Genomic DNA, 10,593 nt, shown 5'->3' on the forward strand with positions numbered 1-10,593 from the left:
GTAAATATATAACGGACTGCAAAATACTTTATTCATTGTAATTTTTTTTTAGATTTGATTGATGTACTATCAATGTGTTCTAAAAATATCAATATTGTGTTAAAAAAAAAAACAAAAACAAAAAACAAAAAACAAACAAACAAACAAACAAAAAGATTTGTTTGTGCTAGATAAATTTCAAAGGTAGTCGGATGTATCCGTTATATAAATGTTTATATATATACATATACATATATTTATATATTTATGGTAGAATGTTTGGATAAAAAATTTTATGTTATTGTAAAATTTTGCAGCCACGTTATTTAAAAAAAAACAATAAAAAAAATAAAAAAGAGGGATTTTATTCTTTGTAAATTTTCCTATTTTGTTTTCAATATTAGTTTAATTAATTGTCTGATTTAACACTTAGTCTTTTTCAATGAGAGTTAATATTCATTCCAACTCCATGAGTGAAAACTAGTTATTCCTTAAACATTTTGACCTGAAAGAATATATGGAGTTGAGGCTTTACAATAATATTCTTGATATTATACATGTTATGGTGGGTGGTGAGAATTATCTTTTTGACTATTATAAAAAATTTAGAAATTTTAAAAACAATTATATATATATTGTTACTTTATATATTATGTGAAAATAAGAATAATAATAAAAACACATCTAATTATATATTATTATATTAAACAAATATATATATATATATATAAATCGGTATATGATTTTGTTTTTAATAAATATGTTTGTATTTGAATATATAAAAGGAATAAAGAATATAAGTTGTGATTTTCCGATAAATTTTATTATTAAGGGACTAGTAATAAGATAATATGGGGGTGTGATGAAACTTAAAATTAATAATTTATTATATGTTAAAACCTGTATTTTAAAATTTAAGTTTCATTAAAACTATAAAATTATGTTATTTTAGTATTGTTTGTTTATATTTAATTGTCTTACTAAATATGTTTTATTTTCAGGTTTTCTACTTGTTGGTAAAATAATGATAACTCAAGCTAAAAAATTCAAATGGAGGTGACTCAAACATGTTTGGAATCCTTGAGAAATTATCTACAACTTTGCAGAAGACATGATTGCCTAAAAAGTTCATTAAGATGATCAAATTGTGCAAATATCTAAAAGAGGACAAATTTACTTTTACTATGACCAGCATATAGTAAAAAAATCATAACTATTTCAATATTTAACCAAATGAGGTGAACCAAGTGGCCAAATTCATCTACAGACAATTCCCCACATGTTTGCCGTTTTGAGCAGAGTCAAATTCGGTGACTAAAGTCGTGGAACAAAGCATTGAAAAAAGGGACATGGAATTGAACTTGGAAGAGACAAATAATACTATTGCAACTACATGGCATTAATAAAAATTTTGACCCTTTCTCTCATTTGGCCTATAAATAGAGGCCTTGTGCTAGCTTGAGAATCATTCTATCTCATTGTAAAATATAGTGTGAGTGTGTATCAAAGTTCTAAGTTCCAATATATTTTCTTTCATGTTCTCAACTATGAGTGATATTTTAGTGTTGATCAAAAGTAAGCTTATGGCAAGCTAAATCTATTATGTCAAGGTGAAAAGGATGCATTCTTGGTGAAGTAAGATTGTTTATATTTTGTATATTCTTTCTTTATTTCTTTTCATTTAGCTAACTTATTTTTATTGTAGGTATAAAAATGAATTATTTGTTGTTATCAATTTACATCAAATGCTTGATACCATTAAAGTGGTTATCTTGATTTGTTGTTTAATTTTGATACAATAAATATTTCATCACTTATTATTATATATATATATAGATATATAGATATATATATATATTTATATAATAATATCATAATATTTCATTTAGACGATAGCGTGGCTCTGCCGGTTGTTCTAAATGAAATATTATGATTTAATACTAACATCTAACAATCTAACATTTACTTTATCGCAACTAACTTTTATTTTTCGCATCTTACTTTTACTTTCTCGCAACTAACTTTTACTTTTCCGCAACTTACGTTTACTTTATGCAATTATCTTTTACTTTACCGCAACTAACTTATTAAATCAATATATTTCATTTAGTCAATAGCGTGGCTCTGCCGGTTGTTCTAAATGAAATATAATGATTTAATTTTACATTTATTTATGGAATTATTTATTTATATAGTTATAATTATAATCATAGGTACCATATATAAAATATCGGTTAATTCGTTATTTTCTATAGTGGGAACTATATTATATTATGTGTGTGTTTAATTTTCTTGGAACCATTATTTATGGTGGTTTCTTTTGTTTTACTTTTAGTTAAACAATATTAAATAAACCAAGAATAAATCCTCAAGCCTTGACAAAATTTATAATTTGTAAACTTCATTCTTGCATTTGGTAATCTATAAATTAATAAATTTAAACTCAAAATAACCTCTCTGAGGATCGATCTCGTACTTACGAAATATATTACTTGCAGACAACCTACACTTGGGTGAATTATTATTTAAGTAGTAGCATAATACATTTCGAAACTACACCAACTTTGTCATCTGATGACCCTCAATGGAGTTAATAAACTGATCAAAGTGTATACTAGCACGTCTCGAATCAAATGAATAATGATGTAAAACCATAACCACGAACTATTACATTCGATAAATGATAACCACTTAGACAGTTCGAGATAAGGTTGTTTGGTGAATCATCAAATGATTACCTATCTGTGTGAATGGACATCTCAATGCCTTCTTACCAATAAAACATGATTTTTACATCACTGATGCTAGTGTCAAGCTCAAGCGGCCTTTATCCTAATTTTAGGCGGCTGATTCGATTAGAAACCTTTTTAAAATATATGGTACACTCTCTAATGAGTTTCATGATCTTATGTTAAGAGGCAGACATCATGATACCTATTTTATATTCAAAAACTTTATCTATGTTGCTTGCATATATATACAAATAAAAGTAAATGTAATAAATGGATAAAACCGTAAAATATTGTTAAAAAATATTGTTTTTACATTAGAATCAATAAAACTCAAACTACAAATTGGCTCTCTAAACATCTACTCTAACATCCCTATCATATCACACGATAATAAATATTATGTTACTGATTTATTACAATTATAATATTATTAAATTACTTCACCGGCACAGGACTACGACAACTGTAATATAAATATATTTTTTTAGGGAAAGTGTAATATAAATATTGATTTACTGCAGAGATTACAGTTAGGACAACGTAATATACATTTTTTTTAATTTAACCGAGATTAAAAAAATTCACATTCAAAAACATAAATAAATAAAATTGCAAATTCATTAGTGTAAGCCAATTATCGTATTGCTAACATTTGATAATATTTCTGAAATATTTTGCATCAACCACCACTATAAATAACTGCAACTAATTGTTAAAAAAAATCATCATTTGCGAGTTCTACTACGTAGATAATCACCTTTTTAAATAACTTTTTGCTCGAAAAATGGCGAAATTTCAAATCTGTTGCATATTCTTGCTCGTTGCCCTTGTATCAGGTATTTGCAATTTTTTTTTTCTTTTTATACAATGAGGCTAAACTAACTAAACAACTCACTCAATCCGATCTTGGATTCTGCTGAAGCAGACCTGTAAACTTGGCCGATATTTGACAATTTGAGGTTAAGGTTCTGATACTATATCGCATTTGTTATTGTATGCAGTGGGAATGAAGGCTCGGATGGCTGATGCAGAATGCTACGAGATACATCACGAGATCCTGTGCCCAGATATGAACACGGATAAATGTCTGGCATTCTGTAGGAGCAAATTTGGATTTTCGACCACTGTACAATGTATTGAGGCTGTTTGGGTTCCAGGCCCTTTCTGTGTGTGTAACGCGTGTTAATTTGTGTTCTTGAGTTATGAGGCAAAAACAAAACACTTTCTAATAGTGATGATTTGCATCCTCCCGGGGTCAGAGTTTGCTTCGTTTTCTCGAATCAAATTGAAATATTTACAAATCTACGAAATGCAAATGAACATGAACAGATCTTCTAATGCTTTTCAACAAGACTGAATATCGATCACATCAAGTGCACGTTTATGGGACGCATAATGTACAGAAGGCCCCCGACGAACCGCGAAAGAAATAAGCTAAGCTACTGATAATCTTAGTAAAATGGGACAGAACCCTTCCACGCGTTATCAAAAAACTAGCTTTCTGCTGCTCTGAAAAGGCTCAACAAAGATAGAAACAGGTTGATGACATCTAAATACAAAGCGACGGCAGCCCAGATGTATTCATCGTACGTGTAGCGTTTGATCAGATTGTCTGTGTCGTAAATGATGTATCCACAGAAGATGATTGAGGCCAAACAGCCGTAGATCATGACACTCACCCTACCCAGAGGAAAAAGGATCTGCAAGTTAAGCCGGATCCATCCATCAGCGTTCAATTACTAATCATTATCTCTCAATTCTAATGGAACAAAATCAGGGGCCATCTAAACAGGTGGGAAATCAACATACCTGAATCAATGCAAACAGCATAAGCACCACAACAGCTCCGAACAAGAAAGGTCCTAGGAAATTGAAATCTTGTCCTCTTTTTGCGGCCCAGAATGTATACAGCGTCAGGCTAATGACCACAACGGCGGTCAAGATAACAGACTCCATAATAACTTTCCCTGTTACCCAGTTCAAATCATCCAAATGATGAAAGAAATTCACATAATTCACAACCAAGAATACTAAAACCACAATATACAGTTATTGTGATAAGCTATTCTATCCTCTACCAAGTATCATCAGGACCAAAAACTCAATCGGAAGTGTGAATTTTTAGTGAAAAATACAAATCTTTCCAATAAAAACTTGAAATAAAAAAAATACTTACCACTAGTATATGCACAAGTTAACCCCACAGCAAAAGCAAGCGCCACTGTAAAGACCCCGAGCAAGAAATAGTTCAAAGGATGCCTCTGATAATAGTAATACAACGGGCACAAAACTGCAAAACCAGGACACAGACCACCAAAAAAATCAAAACTTTAACACAAACCACAAAAAAATAACGACTCAAACACCAGAAACATAGAAATGTTAGTTGTACTAAATACTAAAACACGTTTGTGTTGTGTAGCATTTTTTAGAAACACGTTTCTTAGCTCATCTCTTGTAGTGTATATAAAGACCTGTACAGCGGTTATTTTTGGGTTAACTGAAATGCAATTCTTCTTCAATTCACTGAGCATCAGCTCATGTTCTTCAGTTTTTGACATGGTATCAGAGCCATAAAAATCATTCTACGGCTTTTTTAGATCTGCTGTGCAGTTGCGTATTTTTTCAAGCAACTTCATTTTTTTTCTTTCCTCCCATTTTCTTCCAGAAAGCTGATGGCTAACAATTGCAACTTCAATGATCCGTTGTATATTCATCCATCGGATACTCCGGGACTGAATTTGGTTAGTGATCCGCTGATTGGTGTGGAAAACTATGGCATTTGGAGCAGAGCCATGCTGATCGCGCTACGGGCGAAGAACAAAATTCCGTTGATTGATGGCAGTTGTCAAAGACCCCCAGTAGGTAGCCAAAATCTTCTTCAATGGGAACGGTGCAATGCTCTTGTATTGTCATGGATAATGAATACAGTCTCAAAGGAGATTTTCGGTGGAATCATCTAAAGTGTGGACTGATCTGAAGGAGCAGTTTGACAAGATCAATGGATCGCGAATCTTCTCACTACATAGAGAAATTGACCGTCTAACCCAAGGTACTACTACTATCTCAACATATTTCTGCAAGCTAAAACAACTTTGGGATGAATACTCTGTTCTTGTGATATTACCTTCGTGTGAATGTGATGCTGCTAGAAGATATTTAGAGCATGAACAGCAGCAGCGGCTTCTTCAGTTCTTAATGGGGCTTAATGATAGTTACATGAATGTAAGGAGCCAGATTTTACTGATGACTCCATTGCCTACGGTGGGGCAAGCTTTTTCCCTATTGCCTCAGGAAGAATCTCATAGGGCTTTATCATCAGTTGAGGCTCCCATAGCAGCCTTCTACACTAATCAGACTAAGGCAGGAAGTTCAGCGAAGGATCGCGTGAATTTATTCTGTGATCATTGTAGTTGCAGTGGACATACCAAGGAACATTGCAATAAGCTTGTTGGTTACCCTCCATGGCATAAGTTGTACAAAACTCCGAATAAGGGACTAACCAAGAAGGTGTACAGAGACAACGGGAAGCAAGGAAGAATGTCAGGAGATGCTCACTTTGTAGAAGAAAACATTGTTGCTCAGTCAAAAATAGCAGTTGGAACTCCACCTATCTTCACTCCTGATCAGTATGCTGAAATTCTAAAGCTTCTGGGAAATCATAACATACAAAATGAATGTGCACCAGTAGTGAATATGGCAGGTAATACTTCACACGCTTTCAGTTCGGCATGGATTATCGATACAGGAGCTAATGAGCATATGGTTGGTGATGTATCTTTATTGCAAGCCTCTACATCCATGGTAGATTCCACTAGTGCAGTGAGATTGCCAAATGGTAGTCAAGCACCTGTTCATAAGACTGGCTCAGTTCAATTAACAAATTCCATTAAACTCGAACATGTCTTATATATTCCTCACTTTAAATTCAACCTCCTGTCCGTGTCCAAATTTACCAAAGACCATGGCCGTTTTATCACCTTTTATCCACCTTTTTGTGTGTTTCAGGACCTCAGGACTGGGAGAGTAATGGGGATTGGTAAGGAAAGGCATGGACTATATCATTTCATCTCAAAGACAGTTTCCAAATCATCTCTCATGGATAGTTTCAATCTTCATTCTTTTATACCTAGAATGGATAGCCTATATTCTTGTTCTGCTGCTGATTCTTGTAAGGATGTTAGTATTGATACTTGGCACAAAAGGTTAGGACATATGTCAATATCTAGAATGCATTTGTTACCCTTTATACAAAGAAATGATTCATTGTCGCATTGTTCTATATGTCCTGTTTCCAAGCAATGTCGTTTAGCTTTTCCACAAGCTAGTGTGTCCAGGTCTTCTTCTGCCTTCCAGTTGATTCATATGGACATTTGGGGTCCATTTCATACTCCCACCCACAATGGTGAAAGGTATTTTCTCACCATTGTTGATGACTTTACAAGGAGAACTTGGGTATATCTCATGCAATCTAAGATGGATGTGCTTAGGCTCATTAGATTGTTCTTTGGTTTAGTAGACAAACAATTCTCTAAAAATATTCTTGCTGTAAGGACAGATAATGCCAATGATTTCTTTAAAACTGAGTGTACCAATTTCTTTTCCTCATTTGGGGTGATTCACCATAGTTCTTGTCCATATACTCCACAACAAAATGGGATAATTGAGCGAAAACACAGACACATCATTGATGTTGCTCGAGCACTAAGATTTCAATCATCTATACCACTCAAATATTGGGAAGATTGTGTGTTAACGGCTGTGCACTTAATCAATCGAGCACCCACACCATTATTGAAAAATAAATCTCCTTTTGAACTGTTATTTCACAAAACTCCTTCCTTCACTGCCCTAAGAGTTTTTGGGTGCTTATGCTATGCATCTATCCTACCACTCGGACACAAATTCTCACCTCGAGCTGTACCTTGTGTCTTTATTGGCTATTCTACTGTCCAGAAAGGGTATAAACTCCTTAAGCTTCAATCAAACAAGATACTGGTCTCTAGAGATGTGATTTTTCATGAACACATCTTTCCATTTGCTGTCCCTAACCAATCTACTCCCATTTTTATTCCATCCTCTGCTGCAGGGGATCCCTTACTTGTCCCTGACGAACCACCTATGATTATCCCTTCGCCTGAACCATCTCCTCCTGGTCCTACACCTGCAACTGTTCCATTGCGCCGGTCCACTAGAACTATAGTTCCTTCTATTTGGACACATGATTACTCTTGTTCATTCATTCGTAACCACAATCCTAATGCCTGTTTGTATCCCATGGCTAACCACCTTGCATATAATCATTTCTCCAAGCCACATCAATCCTTTTTAGCAGCTTTGTCTTCAGTTAAAGAACCCCAATTCTACCATGAGGCAATCACTGATCCTAGATGGTGTGCCGCTATGGACGAAGAACTTGCTGCTCTAGAGAAAAATCACACATGGAAAGTGGTTGATTTACCACCACAAGTGAAGCCCATTGGGTGCCGATGGGTATACAAAATCAAATTCAAGTCCGATGGAAGTGTGGAGAGGTTTAAGGCACGGTTGGTGGCGAAGGGCTATACACAACAGCCGGGTATAGATTTTCATGACACTTTTTCTCCCACTGCAAAGATTGTGACCATTCGTTGTCTTCTGCATGTGGCAGTGCATTACAATTGGCCTCTTTTCCAAATGGATGTGACCAACGCTTTTCTCCAAGGGAGTTTAGATGAGGACATTTACATGAACCTACCGCAGGGATACAATGTACAAGGAGGGAACAAGGTCTGCAAATTACAAAAATCCTTATATGGTTTAAAGCAAGCCTCTCGGCAGTGGAATCTGAAGTTCTCAACTATAATGATTGAGTTTGGTTATTGTCAATCTCAGCATGATAATTCATTGTTCTTTAAACATGCTGCTGCATCAATTACTTTGCTCGTCGTATATGTTGATGACATTGTCATCACAGGGAGTAGTTTGACTGCAATCAATGAACTCAAAGCATTTCTTCACTCCAAATTGCAACTCAAGGACATTGGGATTCTTAAATATTTCTTGGGCATTGAAGTTGCTCGTTCCAAAGCCGGTATTTACCTTAATCAACGGAAGTATGCTTTGGAACTCATTGCTGACACGGGCATGGCAGGGGCCAAACCATTTGATACACCTATGGAGCAAAACCGAAAGTTCACCAGCCACGAGCTAGATTCCAGTCTGCAACATGATCACACAAGTACCCCTGATGATGTTTTAATGGTGGATGCACATGAATATCAGCGCTTGGTTGGCAGGCTGATCTACCTGACCATAACTCGACCTGACATTTTCTATGCTGCCCAATCTCTAAGCCAATTCATGCATGCTCCCAAGAAATCACATATGGATGCTGCCATTCGAGTGGTTAGGTACCTAAAGAAAAGTCCAGGTCAAGGTATCTTGTTACGGCCCTCTACCTCTTTCTCTCTTACTGCATATTGTGATTCCCATTGGGCTGCTTGCCCCATGACCCGCCGCTCTGTTACGGGATATTGTGTTAAGCTAGGGGGCTCCCTCATCTCTTGGAAATCCAAGAAACAAAACATTGTTTCTCGATCATCTGCCGAAGCCTAATACCGTGCCATGGCAAACACTACTTGTGAAATCATCTGGATTGTTGGTCTTTTGTGTGACATGGGACTTCATATTCGTGGCCCTAAAACATTGTTTTGTGATAATATGGCTGCTATCCACATTGGTGCCAATCCAGTCTATCATGAACGGACCAAACACATCGAAATTGATTGCCATTTGGTCCGTGAGAAAATCAAAGAAGGCCTCATACGCACCCAATACATCCCTACACACCAGCAACTCGGGGACATTTTTACTAAAAGCTTAGGGAAGACTTCACATGCTTACTTACTCGGGCTTCTAGGCGTGTATGACCTGCATCAACCTTGAAGGGGGAGTCATACCACAATCCAAGCTTGTTGCATTGCATAGTCTCAATGTTTTTTCATTTTTTTGGTTCAAGCTTTGTATTCACATCCACACCAAGATTGAAGGGGGAGTGTTAGTTGTACTAAATACTAAAACACGTTTGTGTTGTGTAGCATTTTTTAGAAACACGTTTCTTAGCTCATCTCTTGTAGTGTATATAAAGATGTGTACAGCGGTTATTTTTGGGTTAATGAAATGCAATTCTTCTTCAATTCACTGAGCATCAGCTCATGTTCTTCAGTTCTTGACAAGAAACAATCAAAGAAAACTGCATACCTATAAAGGGCGTGATGATTAGAACTATGTAAAGCGCTAAACCAGCCCCAGTTGTGGCAAAGAAACGTGAAATGGGATGAACAGTAACCACTACAGCAGCAACACCTATCGTGAGAAGCAACTGGATACTGACTATTGTGTATATCTTCCTAATAAACGACCAACAGAGTTCCGGGCTTTCCAGCATCATCGGGTATAACGGCTGCTGGCCCATTTCCTCGTCATCCTTCCGGTAGGGCTGACCCCACATCTTCAACAAAATTGCTTGACGTTCCAAGAGTTGTGGCCTTTTTCGCCGAGGGAGGATGCTGAGTTTGTGGGTTTTGTATCACTTGATCGCTCGGCAATGAAGAAAGTTAAAGGGGTTGGATGGATTCCTAGAGAATGATGGAAACTTCTCGATGTGTGGCGGTCAAATTTTTAGTGCAAAATTTCTCCAGCTTAGGAAATCTCTTTGATCAAAGATGTAGGTTCAAACTAGGGCCATAAACGAATCGAATCGAATTTTATGAAATTTTCAGTATTCGAGCTCGAGCTCGTATTCGAAAAAACATATTTGAAGCTCGATTCGAAACTCGAACTTTTATTATTTTCGATTCGAACTCGATTCGAACTGAGGCTCGAGTTCGAATTCGAATAT

The 10,593-nt window shown here is 35.7% G+C and overlaps 1 protein-coding gene across 1 annotated transcript; it reads right to left on the reverse strand.

The window, feature by feature from the left end:
• Positions 1 to 4,041: 4,041 nt before the first annotated feature.
• On the reverse strand, positions 4,042 to 10,289 carry LOC142554850 (protein LIFEGUARD 2-like). The gene is made up of 4 exons (XM_075665514.1): positions 9,954 to 10,289; positions 4,888 to 5,001; positions 4,521 to 4,678; positions 4,042 to 4,411 (listed from the first exon to the last, which is right to left on the reverse strand). The coding sequence occupies exons 1-4, from the start codon at positions 10,201 to 10,203 to the stop codon at positions 4,205 to 4,207; spliced, it is 729 nt and encodes a 242-aa protein (XP_075521629.1). The 5' UTR covers positions 10,204 to 10,289; the 3' UTR covers positions 4,042 to 4,204.
• Positions 10,290 to 10,593: the final 304 nt, after the last annotated feature.

This window comes from Primulina tabacum, chromosome 8 (assembly GCF_025594145.1).
Source record: "Primulina tabacum isolate GXHZ01 chromosome 8, ASM2559414v2, whole genome shotgun sequence".
Classification (NCBI taxonomy): domain Eukaryota; kingdom Viridiplantae; phylum Streptophyta; class Magnoliopsida; order Lamiales; family Gesneriaceae; genus Primulina; species Primulina tabacum.

Coding starts and splice junctions, on each gene's coding strand:
- LOC142554850 (XM_075665514.1), bottom strand. CDS start 10,203: ATGTGGGGTCAGCCCTACCGGAAGGATGACGAGGAAATGGGCCAGCAG. Junction 5,002..9,953: donor AATCATCACGCCCTTTATAG/GTATGCAGTTTT, acceptor CTGGTTTTGCAG/TTTTGTGCCCGTTGTATTAC. Junction 4,679..4,887: donor AACTTGTGCATATACTAGTG/GTAAGTATTTTT, acceptor ACTGGGTAACAG/GGAAAGTTATTATGGAGTCT.